Genomic DNA, 22,222 nt, shown 5'->3' with positions numbered 1-22,222 from the left:
CCAATTCCTGAAACACTGACAGAGTACGAGATTACTTCTGATAGAGAGTCTGAATGACCTGAACCATGTAAATCACAAGATCCAGAGTTTCTTCCAAATATATCATCAACTGATGATCCACAAAAATTGTCTCCAAATGAGTTAAGTGATCTCATTAGAGATTTGGAGCTCTCTATAGCTAAGGCTAAGATTTTAGCCTCAAGGTTGCAGTAGTGCAATTTTCTGGAAAGCGATGTAAATGTTTCATTCTACCGCAGAAGAGAGCAGCAATTCACTCCTTTTTTTAACATGCAAAATAGTCTTGTAGCATGTGTGGACATAAATGGTCTAATGAAGGATCTCAGAATTAATTAAAACCCTGATGAGTGGAGACTCTTTATTGATTCTCAAAGTTGAGCTTAAAAGCAGTGCTTTTACATATAGGTAATGAGCTTCCTTTTATTCCAGTTATGCATAGTGTGTATATGAAAGAGTCATACCAAAATATGAAAATTTTACTAGAAGCCATCAAGAATAATGACTCTCAATGGCAGATTTGTGGTGACTTGGAAGTGGTTGCACTGCTACTAGGTATGCAGTTAGAGTATCCTCCATCTCATTACAGTAAACATGAATGGCACACCAGGAAATCTCTTCAACCAGGTATAAAGAACATTACGAGTGAACCTCTAGTAGACCCTTAAAAGATTCTTCTCCCGCCCTTGCATATCAAGTTGAGTCTCATGAAAAACTTTGTTAAGGGAATGAACAAAGATGGTGAAGCATTTAATTACTTAAGGCAAAAATTCCCTTAAGTGATGACAAAGTAAAGGAGGGCATCTTTGTAGGCCCACAGATTCGAGTGCTTTTTGGAGACCATACTTTTGATGCAATCATACAAGCTGATGAGAAGCATGCATGGGAATGTTTTAAGACAGTCTGTTTACAGTTCTTAGGGAACAAATGAGCAATAAATTACAAGGAGATTGTAGATAACATGTTGTCATCTTATGAAAAACTTGGTTGCAGCATGTCACTGAAAATGCATTTCTTACATAGTCATCTTGACTTCTTCCCCAAAGATTGTGGTGCAGTAAGTGATGAACATGGGGAGTGATTTCATCTAGATTTTGCCATATTTGAAAAGATGATGATGATGATGATGATGATGATGATGATGATGATGATGATGTTTGGTTTGTGGGGCACTCAACTGTGCAGTTATCAGCACCCACACAAATTCCCAACCTTTGCTCAGTCCAGTCATGCCATTTTTATGAGTGATGATGAAATGATGAAGACAACACACTCACTCATCTTGAGGCAGGTGAAAATCCCCGCCACCGCCGGGAGCTGAACCCAGGACCCCGTGCTCGGGAAGCGAGAACGCGACCGCGAGACCACGAGCTGCAGACACATTTGAGAAGAGGTATGCCAGAAAGAGGAGCTTACTATTTTAGCAGATTACCGCTGGACTGTCATATGGGATGTTCCCGGGTATGTGTATAAATGTCAAGCCAAGCGAAAACCGTCATCTTCTGAATTTCTCTCTGAACAAAATATGTAACTGTATATACTGTACATATGGACATTTAACATTTGTAATCCTTTATATACATTTGTGACCAGTTAATTTATATATTTTCTTTTGTGCTTTACATAGTTCTGGTAAAAAGTAGATTTACAAAGCATTTTCATTCATGTAATATCATCTTCATTTTTTCTTAACATTTTACTTTTGTTCTTCCAGAATGGCACCGAAATTTATCAATGCCTGACACATATAACATAATTCAAGTAATTATTCACTTAAAATTTGTCATGCTGAATCTTGGAACATGAATGTATATTCAGTTAGTGAGTTATTTATACAAAAATGCAGATTACTTTTTTAAAAAAACTAGAGCTAAATATTTATGAAGATGATGATTGTGTATCATTTTATACTGAAATAAACATAACTAACTCAAAATCATGCAATTTACACACTTTCACTTCAAATTTGTTTTTTAGTGATTCAGTATGATAATGTTAAATCTATTGTAATCAACAGTGCTAGGTATACGAATAAGTGTGCCAATTCATTGAGAACAGTCATAGGAGACCATTTCAGCCATGTTCAGTGTTGAGCACACATGCTGAATCTGGTCGCAAACGTTTTTTTCCAAGGAACGTTTGAAACTGAACTTAGCTACAACCAACTTAAAGAGCACTGTTCTGAATACCAGGAGGCGAAAACATTTATATCTATAGTCTTTAAAGGAGGAGAAGAGGGATCTGAAGTCATTTCCTCTTCTGGTGTTGACACATAGGAGCTCTTGGCTTTCCATAGCCAGTTATGCAGCAGAATATTTTGAAGAGATGGTGGAATTCTTCTGTAGCAATGATACACAGGTATTATCTACTGCAAGCATTGATTACGTTAATCCACTGTCTAGCGATGTAAGTTCAATTCTTCTGGAGGAACCGATCATTAAGTAGCATGCACAAATGATTTGATGAACATCAGTGTCTTCTTAGAGTCTACAAACCATCCTACCTCAAATAAATTATACTTAAAGTTAAAGAAGCTGAACAATGGCTTTGTTACTATGGCAGATGGAATTTTTGGTGTGAAACCAGCAAGCTTGCGAATACAGTAAAGAGGCATTCTCTTCTGGCAGAGATGAGAGAAACGCTTAAACGCATCAGACTGCATCTCCAAACAACACTGGCAATGCTCATGGCTACAGATCCATATAAGTCTCTATTCTCAGTCCAAGGATTGTGTTTCAACCATAGGACAGTAATCACAAACTCTGTTAATGCTGACATGGCAAAGTGTCTCGTTTGTACCTGGCATGGCAACTCATAGCAGCACAGATATTCTGAAGGGATACAAATCTATTCAGAATGTAACTGAACAGCAGCTTTCAGCAAGAACTATGGACATAGTCAAATGCCTGCAGGCAACAAAACTTGACAAGCCACAATTTGCTGCAGTTGCACTGACGGTTACATGTTCAAACGTAGACTTGGAGCAGTTATTTTCACTATATAATGAAGTGCTAACACACCAGCAGCACAATCTCTCATAAGAGAAATTACAACCAATGACAATGATTTCATATGAAAAACTATCCTTGGTATGCACTTAAGCATTTTTTTAATGTCTAATAAATACAATATAATTGAGAGATTCATTCTCAACAACATACTGAATTACAATTAAATAAGCCAAAACAACAACTATAAACAAAATTCTTCTTTCTGTTCAAAAACTGAAATATGTTTGATGTTTAATGTCTAACAAATATAATTTAACTGAGACGTATATTTTCATTTACAACATAGCACTGAAAACAAATAAATAAGACAAAAATAAAGAAGAAATTTTTAAAACATGCATTAAGAAAATGACACCGGAAGACAACCAACACCAATAACTACCATAAAATGAAATGACTTTTTCCTGTACCTAGTCATCAGTAAAGTGTGAATGTTATAGAGCAATGCTAATTGCAGAAAAGGAGAAACTAAGTTATTGTTGTAGTTCCAGCAAGTGACGGTAATATCCATTACAGTTCCACTGAATAATTACATTATGGGTGTCTAGGTTAGTTGTGAAGGAGCCAAGAGACCAGTCATGCTCCAGGATCACTGGAGTACCCGTGTTCTGGTCCTGGTTCTGATTCTCCTCCTCCTCCTCTTCCTCTTCTTCTGCAGGCTTTGGCAGTTTGGGCTCTAGAGATGGACTATTTGCATTGAATGTGGAGACAGATGAAGAGTGAGCAGGCCTGGGATCCACAGTTACTGATCGGTGCCGGGCCTCTGATTGTTGGTTTTTAGGAAGAGGGGCCTAGTCCCTGTTAGACGCCAGAGGTGAAAGCAATTTCTCCAGCCATGAGCAGGAAACAGTTCCCAAAGTTGATGCTGTGGAAACCACAGGAGAGAGAGGAGGGTAGTGGGAGAATTGGTCTGGAAAAAATAGGGGTAGTGGGAGTGATGGATGTGATTTTTGCATAATTGGTTATCGTATCAAGAGGATATAGGCACTCATATTTTTTGCACACCCCAGTACATGATAGGTGGTCAGTAGATTTATATTCCTGTATTTTCTTTTCTTTCTTGAAAACAGGGCAAACTGGTGAATGTGGAGGATAGTGTTCTGTGCAGTTGACACACTGAAAGTGGTTGTTCACGGGGGCTACCTCCATGGAGTGATTGTCCACAGCCTGCTGTGCAGTTGGATGGAGTATAACCAAAGTGTAAAGATGGGAAGCACCTCACTGGTGGCGAGACCTAAGGTTTCATGTTGCATACAATGACTTTTTCCATAACAACATTGCCTTCAAATGCTAAGATAAAGTTACCTGTATCCGTTTGATTATCCTTGGGACCTTTTTGGACACTTCAGACAAAGTGAATGCCTTGACACTCAGGATTAGCTCAACAAGTGAACATAAGGTCTCAGTTGAAGATGATTTCTTGGACCATATTACGAGTTTTGTTTGGGGCAATACCACCCATCACACCCAAGCATTCACATGCCCGAAGAGCTGTAGATTGCTCAGAAAAGGAGGCTTTAATCAACAACAATCCATTACACATTTTTCTGAATGACTCAACATCTCCAAAGTTATCTTCAAAATTAAAAAAAAAAAGCTTATTGCAGTAAAAGCTGCCCTATCAGTTTGTATATGGACTAAGTAGTGGATAAATTGTTTTTCTCTCAAATGTCTGGCTGTCCCTCTTCCCAAGGAGTGGATGATAATTGCCCACATTGAAATTTCTATATCTCTCTGCTGAGCCGATTGGATCAGAGCGGGCATTTTTTGGTGTAATTTAATGTGTTTCATATGCAAAATGTCTACCCTGATACCACCTACTCTAATCAAGGGCTCTCGTTACAGGCACCAGCAAGCCACAGCAAAGGCCATCTGGCATGATGACTGTTGCCGGGAAACCTGATGTCCCAGGAAGACAGGCACTACTTGGCATATGCAGGGAGCTAGCAGCTTAGGCATCAGCAATGTGACCCTTGAATTGTCAGGGGGCTTAACTGACAGGGTATATAACGACAGCACCATATTGGATTGGCTACCGAGTTGGCTTTGAAGCCCATGTAAAAGACTATGCAGGTATTGTATGCAGGTAATCTTTAACACCGTATTCAGTAGGCACTATTTAGGGTGTTCTTCCCCAGTCAGTCCACCTAACAGAAAATAAAAGGGTAAATGAAGATCAAACCAGAAAGGGACCAAAAATTACTTCAGCCTGAAGATGACGAATGAATGAATGAATATTCTGAGAATGGAATGCAGAACCTAGACAATAGCCAGGTCCACATTAAAGGCTGCCACCATGAGAAACAGAGAATGAGAAAGAAGGACATATAGAGATGAAAGACTGCAGCAATGGAAAGGAAGTAGGTGCTGGAATAGCTTGGGGCCCCATGCTCGCCATGCACATACTCCTGAAAGAACCGTAAAACCCCTGACAGTACAGAGTTCTTGTCAAAAAAAAAAAAAAAGTGCTGCTATAAACATGTCCAGAAAATAAGATTTGGAATATTGTCCGTTTTACTTGGTCACGAATGGCAGGACTTGCTGGCTGTGTTTCTTTAGGAGAGTGTATCACTAACATTCTTGCAGCTCTCCTACTTTTCTCCTAGTCTGTACCACATGGTCACTGCCTCAGTGTACTTGTGTGTGTTTTCTACTTCAGTAGATGGACTTTGTATAAAAGCTTAAATATTTTAGCAGTCTTTTTCATGTGGCTGTCTACAATTCAACACCTACTCTATGTGCCAAGCAGTAGTCTATGCTTTCTGTATTGTTATTACTGAATTATTAGTTTACAAAGTCATGGCTGCAAAATACTGAAAAAAATTATACACAACAGAATGGGAAGGCAGAGACAAGCTGACCTCAAGGAAGATCAGTGTGGGTTCTGGAGAAATGTATGAATATGTGAAGCAATGCTGACCTGATGACTTACTTGAGAAGATATACTGAAGAAAGACCAACTTATGCTTACATAATTACTAAATTTAGAGAAAGTTTTTGACAATGTTAACAGGAATACAATGTTTGATATTCTGAAGGTCACAGAGATAATAACAAGAAGTTAAAAGTTTTCTACAATTTCTCCATAACCCAAACTGCATAAAAAGTAACTGTAATTGGTAACAGAGTAAGACAGGGTTGTAGGCTATTGCCAATCTTAAAAAGCAGTAAAGGAAAACAAAGAGAAATTTGGAAGGGAATTAAAAGTTCAGGGAGAAGAAATATAAACTTTAAAGTTTGCTTAAGATGGTGTAATTCTGTTACACTAGGCAAAGAACTTGGAACATCAGTAAAAATGAAATGGACAGTGTCTTGAAAAGTGGTTATCAGCTGAACATCAACAAAAATAAAACAAGAGTAATGGAATGTGTGAAATTAAATCTGGTTATGCTGAGTTAGATTGGGAAAGGAGTCGCAGAAAGTAACAGTTGAGTTTTAGTATTTTAGTAGCGAATAACTGATGATGCAAGAAGTAAAGAGCACATAAAATGCACATTAGCAGCAGCATGAACACTGAGTATAAATATAAGCATTATCAAGTCCTTTTTGCAAGAATTTTCCTTGAATGCAGCCTTCCTAGTGTGGAAGTGAAATTTGAGCAATAAGGTTTTGAAATGTGGCAACAGAGAAGAATGATAGGGATCATATGGGTAGATTGAATAACTAATGAGGAGGTACTGAGTCAAACTGAGCAAAGCAAAAATTTATGGCACAACGTAACTAAACAAAGGGATCGGGTTGATGGGACACATCCTGAGACATCAACGAATAGTCAGTTTGGTAATTGCGGCAGGGAGGTGAAGGGGATTGAAAATCATAGAGTGAGGTCAAGAATTGACTACAGGAAGCATACAGAAGTGCATGTACATTGCAAAACTTATTCCGAGATGATGCAGTTCACACGGGGAAGAGTGGTGCAGAGAGCTACAACAAACCAGTATTTGGACTGAAGATGACAATGACAACAGCGGCAGCAGCAGCAGCAACAACAACATAACTTTTGGTAAAAAGAAGTACACAAACTTTTTCTAAAAGTATGGAACAGAATAAGTTTTACTAAATTAAAGATAGGTCCGAAGTGGCTACCATTACCATACAGTGGTTTTGTTTCTTATTTTCAAGTAATTATGTCAACTGTTGCAATACAGCAGAAGTCATTTACAGCACAATGAATTAGTGACCAAATGATTTGCACTTGGCATGAGTTGTACTAGCATTCTAATATGTATAACACTACACAAAGCGGACTTTCAAAACTCTCATAGCTAATGCTCTGCAAATATTATGTTATTGTTATATCTCTCTGTTAAAATTTTACTTCAAATTTTGGTAAATTTAAATGATGGACATACCTTGGTTGATTGTCATAAAGCGTAACACAGCTGTATATGAAACAGATTATTCCAACAACAGAGGCAGGTAACAGCATGTGTGTATAGAAGCCCAACCACGCAAAATACAAGGCAATTTTGACACCAAAATATTCCTTGATGTAATCCAGTGGCTGGTAGTGGAAGCACTTGGAGACGGAAGCCCACTCCGTGTACAGCTTGTAGCGCATACTGCCTGTTGTTTTGAGATCACCCTTGAAAACAGACATGAACACAAGTTAAAAGGTGACTTTCTTACACATAGATGTAATTCATGTACAGAAAAGATGAATTTACAGTTATATTCCAGTGAAGAATCTTAACAAATAATGATGTTTATCCAGTTTTCAAAGTGTGACAATGAAAGCTCAGACAAATATTACAAAGCTATTCTGATAAAGTTGAAGCTTTATTATATGTGACAAGTTCAAACTGTATCCTGGAACTGAATTCCTACCAAAATACTTGCCTTTCATGAGCAGGGCACTAGCAGTTACCAGCTGACACATGGCGTACAAAATTAAGCAACACTGACCAAAATACCAAATTCAAAACTCCATTGACATCTACGCAATCAGTGTCACGCTGACAGCTATCCCCCACTTAAGTTATTAATTCAAGCACAATGTAGATGACACTGTTCCATGTCTGATGGAAGACTCAGCATAATAGTTTTTTTTTTCTTTTTTTTAACAAGAGCTGCTCAGTAATCATGTCAGTAATCTCAAAGAAACACTTGTGAGGGGTCAGTAATCTCAAAGAAAACTTGTGAGGGAAAGCAGGTCTTGCATGGGTAATGGTCACTTACATATCAAACAGGATATGGGCTGAGTATTGTTACCGAATCTGACAATGTTGTACAAGGGTTGAATGAAAAGTAATGCCTCCACCTTTGTTAACTGGGTTTGAATGGGAATATTTTAATAAACCAAACGCATAAATAATCCTTAGAATGTTATCTTTAATTACCAATATTCACTTTTCCACATAATCACCAGCCAATTGGATACATTTCTGCCAACAATGAACAAGTTTTCTGAAGCCGTCACGGAAGAAGTTGACACACTGTTTCTGCAACCAGATCTTCCGATAGTGAAGCAAAGCGATAACGTGACCCACACATTCTTGTGAAATGCCAATTGTGCTTGCAATTTCTCTCCGAGTGATACAACAATCATCCTGAATCAACCTGTCAACCTTTTACTTGTGAAACTCCGTAGTTGCTGCCACAGGATGTCCAACTTCTGTTTGTCACCCAGGTCAGATGTCCCCACCTCAACATCGTTAAACTTACTCGTCCAACGACGCACAGTACTCACATCAACACAATCACCATAAACTGCTTTCATTCTCTGATGAATCTATCTTGGGGTGACACCTTCTGTGTCAAGAATTCAATGACTGCATGCTGCTTAAATCGCATTGATCGACCGTTTGCAGGGTTCCATACTTAACACTGTAACAGAACTGCTAAGGCTTCCTGCCAACTGAAGCTGTAGAGAAGAGGCTACGGAATAAGTCAGTACCTGCCGCATGCCAATGCTGCCAACTGTTGAAGAGTGCTGAAGGTGGAAGTATCACTCTTGAGTCAACTCTCATATATCAGCTAACTGGACAAGTGAGTGCTCACATAACCTGCTGTTTCATTACACCATTAGCAATCAATTACAACCATCAAATGGTAAGGGTCATACAGATCTTTTTACAGATCTTTGCCTTCCATTGGCAATGTTCCACCATATCACTACACCTTACAGGCCAATTCATAGCTGCAATACGTCAATGCTCCTGTCACGTTGTTCTGAATTTCAGACGGTCTCCTGGCATATCTGGGAAGGTAGATGTCAATATGAAATCGAATAGAGGAATACATGGGGAGTCTAACTGATCTGTTAAGGAGCTAGATTAAAAAACCTTGTCTAGCTGACTTTTTAATACTGTTAGTCAACCTGGGACCCTTACCAAACTGGATTAAGTGCAGAAATAGAGATTCTTGAGGTAAGACTTGCATGATTTACTATAGGTTTCTTAATTACTAGCATGATTGTCTTGTAGACATGCTAAGGAACCTCCAGTAGGATATGCTATTAGTGTTATATTACAGGTGGAGTCCAGGGATTGCTGTGAATATACTGGTAAGCATTAAAATAAAACTATTTTCACCTTCAAAGAATAGCACTGATAGCAAAGCTGGGAACCAAAGTACCATAAGGAACTTTAGCCAAAAGTCCTGTAGACTCAGCAATACTCCAAGTCTTCCAAGCAATAATACTGTCATCTGGAAATGCTTCAAGGCCACCATAGTCTGCATTATTGCCCCAAACAACAGCCAAGGTAAGCCATGTTGAGCCTCCAAACACAGCTTGCACATCACAAGTGAAATTAAGGCACAGTCCACGAAACACATTGGGACATCCAATTAATTGGTGTTCATTAAACTGCTCTGCCAAGTCAATATCAATTGCTTTTAAGCTTCGATACACAGGTACACTGCGCCGCCAGCGACGACGCCATGCACGTCGCAGAGGCATTGCTGAGGCACATTAACACAAGTGAACACTCCCCCCCCCCCCCCCCCCCCCCCCCCCCCCCCCCCTCAAATACTGTCAGATAACAACACAGTTGTAATGAATGATATAGCGTAGAAACTAACGTAAGCTAGTTGAAGGCAGCTCCTCAGGGTGGAGGAAAATCAGATGTCACAACAAAGACAAAACAGCCAATGTCACAACAAAGATAAAACAGTCACGCAACGATTTTATTTGAAAAATGATGAAAACTACAAAACTTTTGTGTTGAAATATATATGAAGAGTTCAGGCAAGAGACTCCCAATAATGTTCTGGTCTACTCAGTGTGTGTATTTCAGTGCAGCATTTGTGGATATATGCCAATTAGCCACGGTCCAGTAACAAGATTTAAATAAAAAGTCTATAGCTACATCTGCACTCTGGAAACCATAATGAGGTGCATGGCAGAAGGAATGTCCCAATGTACCAGTTGCTAGGGTTTCTTCTTGTTCATTCACTTATGGTGCTCGGGAAGAATGATTGATTGAATGTCTCTGTGCATGCAGTAATTGCTCTAGTATGTAGGGGGACGTAATATATTTGTAGAGTAATCATTTAAGGCCAGTTCTTGAAACTTTATTAACAGTCTTTCTTGGGACAGTTAACGACTATCTTCAAGAGTCTTCCAGTTCAGTTCCTTCAGCATCTCTGTGACACTCTCCCACAGACTAAACAAGCCTGTGACCATTTGTACTGCCCTTCTCTGTATACGCCCAATATCTCCTGTTAATCCAATTTGGTATGGGTCTCACACATTTGAGAAATATTCTAGGACTGGTTGCAAGAGCACTGTGAGTAAGCGGACGAGAAAAGAAAAAAAATTCCTGAATCTCCTAGTTAAAAATGCACTTTTTCCCCCCTCATGAAAATACACTTCTTGCATGGTGAAAATACACTTTTTCCATGATAAGGCACAGTGTACCTTCCCTCAAGCTGTAAAAATATCAATCCTTTGAATGGTAAATGTTTTATACATCAGCGTAGTACTTCCTGGGACTTTCGAATACAAAACTCGGCAGGGGGGGGGCACATGTTTTGGAAAGATCTTTGATGTGCAGCAACATGTGCACTGCATTTCTTCATATTATGATACACTGCATATTTTCGCTTTGTGAAAATATAAGTTCGAATTCAACCAACACAGGACATTAGTTTCCAAAGCATTGAAACAGAAATTGCAATGCTCTTTTGTAAGCCAATCATAACTCATATCACATGATCTCGCCAGCCAAACTTATTCTAAGTGGCTGGTTCTCAAAGTGTTAAGTTTTAAATGGAGTCAAATGTTCTGTGATTTAAGAAATTCATTGCACATTCTTACATGTAACATAATTCATCTTGCATAAAAGGAAATTTTCTTTCAAAATAACGCTTTTCAAAGAACTATTCGCAATATTTTCCCGTGACCTCTTAGACATGGATTGGGGCTGCTAGAGAGTGCCAGAAAACAGGAATTACTGTGCATGTGCAACTATGATGACATAGGAAGTCCATTGTTGTGTAGCATTAAGAGATCTTACATGACATCATAAAAGAAACAAGACATCACAGCATACTCCATGAGCACAGAAATTTTGTAAACCATACTAACATGCATAATTCAGCTTAAAGGAAACATTCATATGTCCAGATTCACAACGAAGTAGGCCCCAACCTGATATTAAGCTTTTCAGTGCACTTTTCAGGGTGCAAATTTTCTTTGAGTGCCTGTACTGTATAGTCTATTGTTTGATTCTTTATTACGGCACAATGTCATATGTGCCAGAAGATACAAATGTGCACTTGAAATTCAGAGAAGATTTGAAACTAGCCAGTGGTGTGGAATGAAACACTTCGTTTCTTATAAAATGACTTCAACTCTGAAAAAGATTAACAAAAGCCACATTTACTTACAAATCGACAAAAATAACTTCGTTGTAGTACAATACAATTAATGCTTCACTGCCAAAAATGTTGAAATAAAGGAAAATCAGAAAACTGAAACTAATAACATATTTTAACCTTCCGTAATTATGTGAATGTATTTTAATTCACTTGATAGCTGCCGGCCACAGAAATCCATTTTGTTTTCATTTGATGTGTGAACTGTAAAAGAAGAGGAAGCAGCAAAATCACTAAATGTAAACACGGATCACTGTCCTCCTCCCCACTACAATCCAGACTGCTCTGTGCATGCATATATCTGGCAGCTTGGGAGCACTATAAAAATTTTTGGTACTGCTGCAGCCACATTTCAAGTAGCCAGAAGTGGAAAAAGGTAATGCTCATATGCAATTCAACTGTGCATAAGCCCTTTGGCAACTGCTCAAAACAAACTTAATTTAAACAGTTGTGACATCATGCTCATCGGAAGCAGTTTGCTGTTAGGAAGTATTCCCTAGTCTCTGTCCTAAAACCTTTGACACATTTCACTTTTGGCAGGCGCTTGTGTGTGCACTATGTTTTGTTGTTGTAAATGGCACATTTCCTTTGAAACTTAAGTTTTATTTATTAAGTTTTATTTATTTATTAAGTTTTATTTATTTATTAAGTTTTATTTATTTATTAAGTTTTATTTATTTATTAAGTTTTATTTATTCCCTCGTTTACATTTTTCTGCTGCAGTGTTATTCTGCAGTAGCAGGATACAGTAAAATTCTTTGTTAGACTATCAGTTCTTACCAGCCAGATTTACAAAAATCTAAGACTAAAACAATGAAAAATTCATGGAATTCTAAAAAACTCCTGGGTTCTTCCTGGTTTTCTCCAGGGGTTTCCCGGAGCATATACCGTATTTACTCGAATCTACGCCGCACTTTTTTTCCGGTTTTTGTAATCCAAAAAACCGCCTGCGGCTTGTAATCGAGTGCAAAGTAAGCGAAAGTTCTGAAAAATGTTGGTAGGTGCCGCCACAACTAACTTCTGTCGTCGAATATATGTAGCGCTACGCAGGCATGCTTTGCAGGCACAAAGACAAATACTGGCACCAAAACCTCAGCGTCAGTTAATGAATAAAAAAAAAAGGGTGGAAGACGAGCTTTTTTTTCTCTGCCCCGAGTTTCGACCACTGCATTTTCATTTTCATATATTATCCAACAAAGTAAATACAAATTCCGTATTGGTTCCTCTTCGAACGTAGCAGCATTTCAATGTACTACGAAAATCCGACTGGCAAGACTGTTTGGGATATTTGTCAATATGGCCAACTCTGCTTTCTGAATTTTTTCCTAACTGTGAGAAGAAATGGTTGCTAATAGGAACTTTTATGAATTGTGAATCACATGCAGTATTCTCTTCACCATAAGAATAATAAAAATATAAACATTTTGCCATGTATTCTTTCGTGTTTGCTGCTATCTCATTTAAATCCTGTCCGCCTAACAAACTACGAAACTAGAGTGAGACAACAGCAGACGCGGAAGAATATACATACCATGTCATATTTATATTCGTATTATTCTTATGCCTAATAGTGATACAGTCAGAAATGAAGCACGGCAATTGACTAGATTTTTAAATCTAAGATGACTCTAATTTCTGTGCATAATGTAATGTACAAAAGAGGCATCTGCAAAGATTTTCAAATGGAAAAATTTTTCGCTAAATTCTCGTTCAGAACATCTTCTATCATACGCAGTCTATTATTTGGTTCTTGTTGATCATTATCAAAGAAAGCAGCAGTGTAAGTAACAACAGATATAAGTCTCTTGCCATTGTTTCGCTAATGAGAAGATTCCTCTCTTTGTTTTTTTTAATTGTAAGCGGCGGTAGCGTGCACAAAAGCAAGCCATGCCGCAAGCGGCGACAGGCCGTAAACCCTCATTTTCAGAATGCGACAAACAATGCATGACACAGTACAGTAATGCACTTTCAGCTTTGAGTGACAGAAACACCTATAACAAAGAGAACTGCACTTGTCAGATCAAAGAAAAATAAGCAATCAATTCAAATCAGACGAAGCACATGAAAAAGGAAGAATACCCGTATAAATACGGACGGAGCGCCTGACGCATAACAACGGCTACCTGGTAAAGCTTAACTGCTAAGCTTACGACTCGAACCAAACTACTACAGCTGTATCGTCATTCATTCAACCTAAATTGTCTCTCATATTACAATGGAGCAACTTTGTTTCGATTTGGAAGTGCGGCCTAAAACCTTTCTCTCCCCTTGAATTTCGAGTCTCAGATTTCAGGTGCGGCTTAGATTCGTAAAATTTTTTTTCCTCGATTTCGAGTCTCATTTTTCAGGTGCGGCTTAGATTCGAGTGCGGCTTAAATTCGAGTAAATACGGTACACCCTGAAGAGTGAATTGTAAGTAATTTCCTTTGCAAATTGATTGCAGTTCCCCAGCATTCTGCCAATAAACCAAAGACTACTAAATGATATTGGTACACCATGTACCTTCTGCCACACACCATACAGCAGATTGCATAGTACAAATCATGTTGGTGAGGTTAGCATTATTACAGCAGAAGTGAAGATACACGTGTTAACAGGCAAACAAAAGGGCTTGTAGTTAAAGGCTCTGAGGTATAGCTGCCCCAAAATATATATTATAATATATTTCTCAGTAACGTATTACAGAATGTGAATTATTGGGACATTTCACGTATTTCCCATGTGGATTTAAACAATGACAGTCAATGTTTTTGGAACTGTTGATACAGATAGTAGCTAATCTGATGGCTACACCTTGAAATACCCGTCAGCTCTATTCTATATAGTGGTCGGGAGTAGGGGGGGGGGGGGGGGGGGGGGGGGGGGAGGGGGTTCCTAGCTTCTACAGAGTGCATCAGTAATGGCTCTCCAAAAGGCACTGATCATTCGGCCTATGGTAGTCCTGCCAACCTCCACATTATTTTCATGTTCCACTGCTCACATCAAGACGGAATGATGAGAATGGCTGAGGCTTCGCTATTGATTCCCTATCTCTATTGTTCCTTACTAAGTATGGAAGAATGCTTCTGTTTAACATCCCGTTGACATAGAGGTCATTACAAACATATCACAAGCTCCGACTGTGTCAGGGATGGGCCATGTCCTTTCAAAGGAACCATCCTGGCATTTGCCTGGAGCAATTTAGGGAACCATAGAAAACCTTAATCTGGATGGTTGGACGCACGTTTGAACCATCATCCTCGTGAACGCAAGTCCAGTGTGCCAGCCATTGCATCATCTCACACTTCGATGCTACACAAATTGACATTTATTATTAATGTTTTGTTTCTGACTTGGGCAGTTTTATCCCTTGTAGGAATAAGTTTGAAAATGTCTAGACAACCTAAAGAGAGTTTCATGAATGATTAGAGGAAATTAGTACAAGAAACATGTCCTGTTCCTTTTAGTTTCTTTGTTTTCTGGCTGTGTTTTGTGGGTTACAGTGTGTTATTAAAAAGTTCCTTTTTGTGCTCGAGTTCTTGTGAGTTTTATTTTCTTGTGAATAACTGCAGCAGATTGCAATTCCGAAAACAGGATGATATGAATTCAGTATGTAATTTATAAGGTAAAAATTTGGAACGTGAGCTTAGGGTGAAAGTGAAGGAACTAAGTCTGTTCAGAACTGATCTAAACATAAATCAAGAACAAAAACAGCATAAATGCACACAAGGGTACCGTATTTACTCGAATCTAAGCCGCACCTGAAAAATGAAACTCTAAATCATGTAAAAAAAATTTTCCCGAATCTAAGCAACACATGAAATATGAGACTCGAAATTTAAGGGGAGAGAAAAGTTTTAGACTGCACCTCCAAATCGAAACAAAGTAGGTCCATTGTAACATGAGAGACAATTTAGGTTGAATGGATGAAGATACAGCTACAGTATTTGGTTCGAGTCGTAAGCTTAGCAGTTAAGCTTTACCAGATAGCCATAGCTGTACGTCAGGTGCTCCGTCCGTATTTATACGGGTACCCTTCTTTTTTCATGTGCTTCATCTGGTTTGAATCGATTGCTTATTTAGCTTTGATCTGATAAGTGCCATTCTCTTTGTTATAGGTGTTTACATCACTCTGAGCTGAAAATATATTTTTGTACTGTGTCATGCATTGTTTGTTGCATTCTGATAATGAGTGTTTATGACCTGTCACCGCTCGCGGCATGGCTTGCTTTTGTGCGCACTACCACCGCTTACAATTAAAAAAAAGAGAGGAATTGTCTCATTAGCGAAACAATGGCAAGAGACTGCTATTTGTTGTTACTTACACTACTACTTTCTTTGACAATGATCAACTAGAACCAAATAATAGACTGTGTATGATAGAAAATTTTTCTCCGTTTGAAAATCTTTGAAGACACCTCTTTAGTACCTTATATTCTGCACAGAAAGTAGTCATCTTAGATACAAAAATCTAGTCAGTTGCCGTGCTTCATTTCTGACTGTATCACTATTCAGCATAAGAATAATATGAATATAAACTTGACATGATATGTATATTCTTCTGCATTTGCTGTTGTCTCACTCTAGTTTCGCAGTTTATTAGGCAGACAGGATTTAAATGAAATAGCAGCAAACACGAAAGAATACATGGCATAATGTTTACATTCATACTATTCTTATGGTGAAGAGAATACTGCATGTGATTCATGATTCATAAAAGTTCCTATTAGCAACCATCTCTTGTCACAGGTAGGAAAAAATTCAGAACGTAGAGTTGGCCATATTGACACATATCCCAAACAGTCCTGCCAGTCAGATTTTCATAGTAGATTTTTAGTGATGACTTCAAATGCAGAGTGTGTTGTTGTTGTTGTTTTCAGTTCGTGGACTGATTTGATGCGGCTCTCCATGCTTTTGTATCCTGTGCAATGCAGAGTAGCAACACTTATAAAATAAGAATGAAAATAAATTAGAAATTAAACACTGAAATTTAAAACAAAATTTTATAAGGTTTGTAATACATCTTATACGAGATGTTTAAAATATCTGTCATGATCCTGAATCACTATCACTCGATTCTTTGCTGGTCATTTCTTCATACAGAGCATCGTCCTCTGTACCATCTAGTGCATTGGATACCGAACATTTTTTAAATGCTTGGTGCCCAGTCTGATTTGGAACACACTTCCATACATCATCAATCCATTGGCACACTTGCGACAAACTTTCGCATTTTACGATGTCCTGTTGGTGTCAGTTGTCTGTCACCTTTCAAAAGCCAGTCTGTGTACATGCATTTAAGCTTGTCCTTAAATGGTTTATTCAAACAGACATCAAGTGGTTGCAGACTTGACGTCATCCCGCCTGGAATTACTGCCAAGTCCGTTTTGCTTTCCTCTAATTTTTGTTTTACTGCAGGTGTTGAATGGTCTGGGTACGCATCTAATACCAACAGACTGCGTAAACCAAGCATTGCGCCAGGACGATGAGACCACACATGCCTAATCCATTCAAACACCATGTCCTCTGAAAACTACCCAGTTCCATTTGCTCATACAATTACAGTTTTTGGAAACACTTCCGATTTCGATAAAGTCTTTCACTCGAAAACTATGAATGGGGTAATTTATGTCCATCTGCTGTGCAAGCAAGCATGACAGACATCCGCTGTTTTTCATCCCCTGATGTAAGAACACTTATGTCTTTCTGTCCTTTGGCGTCAATATAATTTGATGGATTATCAAAATATACGGGAGTTTGGTCAGCATTTCCTATCTGACCAAGAAGGTATTGCTTTTCTGTTGGCCGCTTGATTATGAAGTGCTGAAATTCCACAAGTTTTTCTTCATAATTTTTCGGCAGCTTCTGTGAAACTGAAGTTTGCCTCCGAAGTGAAAAACCCAGCGGTTCATAAACAGATCAAATCAGCTGCAACAAGCCTTAAAATTTTTGACTTTTTGCTCTCTAGGAATTTCAAGTGCCTTAATTTTTAAAATTTCGGCGTTCACAGGCAGGAATTTCTGACACTGTTCCTTAACAAATTCATTTAAAATCACTTCTAGTGCATGATATCGGCCACACTTTGGCCCACTAAATGCTTTCCTGCTAATTGAACGCTCAAATAATTTGTCTCTCTGCAGTCGCTATCGCCTGACGTTGCTCTCATCAATCCCGTATCGCAGACCTGCAGCACAATTAGAACTTTGTTCCACAAAAGAAATAACTCCCCTCTTGAATTTGGCACTATAATGAAAGCTCTTTATTATGGGTCACTAACACCAACAAGCACTTCAGAAAATTCCACGAAGCAATAGGTATGCTACATGAAATCTTAATGAGCCCCAGCGTATCAACTCGTGCAACAGTCTTAAAGCCTTGTGCATTGTTGGTATTTTTGTGTTAAGAAATTTATTTTTGTTGCTATGAATATTTGAAAGGCTGCTACATTCGAAGATGAACAATACGGAATTTCTATTTCCTTCATTGGATAATGCATGAAAATGTAGTGGTCAAAACTCGTGGCGGAGAAAAAAAGCTCGTCTTCTACCTTTTTTATTTTTAATTTATTTACTGACGCAGAGATTTCGGTGCCAGTATTTATCTTTGTGCCTGCAAAGCATGCCTGTGTAGCGCTACATATATTCGATGGCAGAAGTTAGTTGTGATGGCACTTACCAACATTTTTCAGAACTTCCGCTTACTTTTCACTCGATTCTAAGCCGCAGGTGGTTTTTTTGCTTACAAAAACCGGAAAAAAGTGTGGATTAGATTCGAGTAAATACGGTATACATGCAATTACAACAGAGCAATCTGCAATGCAACTGAGTAGTTGTGAAGTGAAAAATACATTTTTCTGTTTCATCTATCTCATTACAAATTGTAGTGATAATGTTGTTTGTGATAGGGTCTGGACTGAGAACAGTACCACAGACCATAAAAGCTGGGAAAAAAAAGAAAAAAAAACAATTATAGTGAAAAATATTTATATTGTTTTACTGAATTTTCAGTTCTAGGTAAAATGGACATTAAATGCCACCTACATAGCGCTTACCACCTTAATGTAAACACAAGCAGTGAAAATGCATCAAAGAACCAGTTTATAGAGGATAAACCGATAAGACTGCATTAAATTTTGCAGCAAATTTCAGCTTATCTTATGTGTAAGAGGCCATGACGAAACAGATATTCCAAGAACTGAGGAATTTTTCATGGGCTAGTTGGTCTAATGCCAGAACTGAAGCAGCACACTGAAAAATCAGAAACTGTCAAAGATAACTATCCTCGCAATCAAAGATGATGGAACCACTGACTGTGCAAATTTATCACAACTGCTCCTAATAATTTAGTACGGTACTACTGGAGAAAATAAATGAAAGATTTACTGTCTTTGTATGACCAAAAAGCCACACTACAGATAGTCTAACTGCAGCTGTTTTCAACAGGCTAGACAAAATGAAAGTAAATGAAACACCTGAAAAACTGTTAGCACATTGTTATGACCAGGGTTAGGATTTTTAGGTGCGTCTTTTCTCTTATGATAAATTAAAGCTGTTCAGAAAGCTATCACTGTGTGAAATTTTGTTTCTAGTTGCGAAAAGAGGCAGTTTTTCACACGTCCTTTTCCTCTCTCTCTCTCTCTCTCTCTCTCTCTTTTTTTTTTTTTTTTTTTTTTTTTTTTTTTTTTTTTTTTTTTTTTTTTTTTTTTTTTTTAACCCCAAGCAATCGCACATTCCCCCTTTTTTCTTTTCAGTTTCATTTCAGTTTATTCTGTAAGATTTTTAATCAATATGAAATATTTAACTTTCAATTAATGTCTCCTCAGCTTGCTTTGTACGTGTTAATAGTAAGTCTACCTTTTTCAGTAAAAGGCACGTGTGTGACTTGAAAGCACACCTGCATTAACAGAAAATAATTGTGTGTTCAACAAAACCTCTTTCTCTCGCTTCTCCGCTGTCAAGTAGACTGCATTATTATGCAATTAACAATGGGTGATTCTACAACGCCAGAATCAGTCTGAATTTGGTGCTGTGAGAGACATCATCTGTTCACATGATGTTGGAGGCTGGTCACGCAGAGATGGCAGTAAATGCACGCATGTAGTTCTGAGAATAGAGACTGAGTTCTGCTCAAAGCTACTAGAAATTGCTGACACTTCAGATCCAGCATGAATGACAACACTCTGATAATTGCCTTGGTGTTATAAAAGAGAGTGCGGACAGCAAGTGAGCGTATGAGCACAAGAGTTTTGTGAGACAGTCGTATTGAATTAGCAACTGAACTGGTGTTAGCTCTTTGTTGTATGCTACTAAATGAGTGTACTACTAAACTTTACTGCGCCAAAGGTGTCCACAGTGCCGGATTTATTGTTCTGGCTCAGGAATTCAAACAGGATTTCATAGACATTGAAGCAATTGTTATGCGATGCACTACTTGCAATTCAGGAATTAAGTTAGATGAAAAATGCCAACGAGATCACATCAAACACATTTCCAGTTCAAAGCATCAAAAGCATAAGACTCTTCCAGAAAACATATCACGGCTGCAGCCACTATTACAAAATGCGTTCCAACAGAGTTCTTCAAAAAGCCAAAATTTGACAGAATTAAACATCTATTTGTGTGCAGCTCTTACACAAACAGAAATTCCACTCAATAAGATGAACATTCCAGCCTTCAAGGGATGTCTTGAAAAATACACATAGATGTCAATACCCGATGAGAGAACTTTAGGAAAAAAAACTACATGGGTCCTGTTTACCAACAAACACACAAAAAATCAAGGAGAGAGAGAGTATGACTGTGATTTGTGAATCATTGTGAATGAAACCTTAGACTCGACGGAACGATATGTTTTGAACATTTTAGTTTATCCCTTATAAGAGAAGAAAGTTGAGCCCATGTTGTAAGAAATGTATGAATTTCAGAAAGACAATGCCAGTACAGTAACGCAATCATTTGTGGACTTCTGCCAAAAACTCTGGCCTACTGGTATCAAGTTTGAACAACTTCTTCTTGTGATTATGGACCGGAGTCCATACATGGTTTCAGCTGTTAACCAATTGAAAACTTTATTTCCTAAATTGACGAATGTGACATGCTTGGTTCACACACTTCAAAGGGTTTGTGAATCCCCAAGGAACGAATACGACATCGCAAATCAATTCATCTCTGACCCGAAGAAGATTTTACTGAAAGCTCCGAGTCATGTTGCCTGCAGGGAAACCACTGGCCTACCCCTTACAAATTCCCCGGTTATTATTGTCGAGGATCTCGGATTGAATGTGCTGCCATGTTGCGTGAGAATTTTGACAAATTAGAGAGTTTGTGTTTTCTTTGGGTCCAGCCAACGCAGGTGCAATTTCCAAGGCACAGCAACTTCTGTTACTGGAAAAAATACATAATTTGCAGACAACTATATTGTGTTCACAGTTACAAGTACCTGACTACAGCTATCAAGCAATTAGAAGAACAAGGTCTACAATAGGAAGAACAATGGACTATTTTTACTTCCATGAGGGAACAGTTACATGGCTTTGACAAAGATGTATTTGAGTCTAGTCTTCTGAAGAAACCAGACATTGACAAATTCACCACATCTGTAGAGATGCTATTTCGAGTCAATACAAGGTTTGCTCCTGGTTTCTGTGGATGTCGAAAGAAGCATTAGCATCTACAAAGATGTTTTATCTCCTAATAGAAACAGACCTACTTTTAAAAATGTAGATATGCTTAACGTCTTTAAGTACAACAGCTTCATGTTTTTTCCTTCTTTTGATGAGTGACAATTTGATGTACTTGTTTGTAATTCAATAAACTAGAATAGAGGAAAGAGAAATCATTGAAATAGTTGAATAAACCAGCACCTTTCATCCCTTTTTTACCGTATTTAAGCACCTTTTCCCTTCCTTTTTCCATCTGAAATTTGTACCTAAGAATCCTAAGCCTGGTTTTAAGATAGGCTCCTGTTGTGTGTGGCCACAAATGGTGGAGTTCAAGTGAGAATTATAGAATAGTATAAAAATGGCCACTTTATTCAATGCTTTTCATATCAGTTGAATTTAAATGCTGAATGTTGTTGTGACAGGCAACAAGCATGTGTTAATCTTCTTTAGAAACTTGGAAAGATTTTCCACCCATTTTCCCAGTCTTCTAACAACACAACCATTTCTGAGAGATTGTGAAGAAATGTATTCCTACATGTCCTCAGTCCATCAGACGGAATTTCAAACTGCGGAGCATAAAGACTATATACAAATACTGAAATTAAATTGTTTAGCACATGGACAAAATTACTGATGATGATACTAATGATTGCAGGACAAGAAACCAGGCTACAGGACAGAAGGGTTTCCTGCAAGATGCAAATTTCCTTTTTCGGTTACGTTTTTCAAATACAAT

General features: G+C 38.2%; 1 protein-coding gene across 2 annotated transcripts in view; it reads right to left on the bottom strand.

Moving 5' to 3' along the window:
* LOC126419890 (anoctamin-1-like) overlaps positions 1-22,222 on the bottom strand; it is a 133,278-nt gene that overhangs the window by 68,931 nt on the left and 42,125 nt on the right. For both annotated transcript variants that reach the window (XM_050087153.1, XM_050087154.1), the window contains one exon: positions 7,379-7,611. In XM_050087153.1, coding sequence (XP_049943110.1) covers positions 7,379-7,611 — 233 coding nt within the window. The remainder of the gene's footprint in view (positions 1-7,378; positions 7,612-22,222) is intronic.

This window comes from Schistocerca serialis, chromosome 9, assembly GCF_023864345.2.
Source record: "Schistocerca serialis cubense isolate TAMUIC-IGC-003099 chromosome 9, iqSchSeri2.2, whole genome shotgun sequence".
NCBI classification, from domain to species: Eukaryota; Metazoa; Arthropoda; class Insecta; order Orthoptera; family Acrididae; genus Schistocerca; species Schistocerca serialis.
The sequence above is the reverse complement of the archived record's forward strand: the minus strand, read 5'-3'. Positions and strand labels throughout refer to the sequence as shown.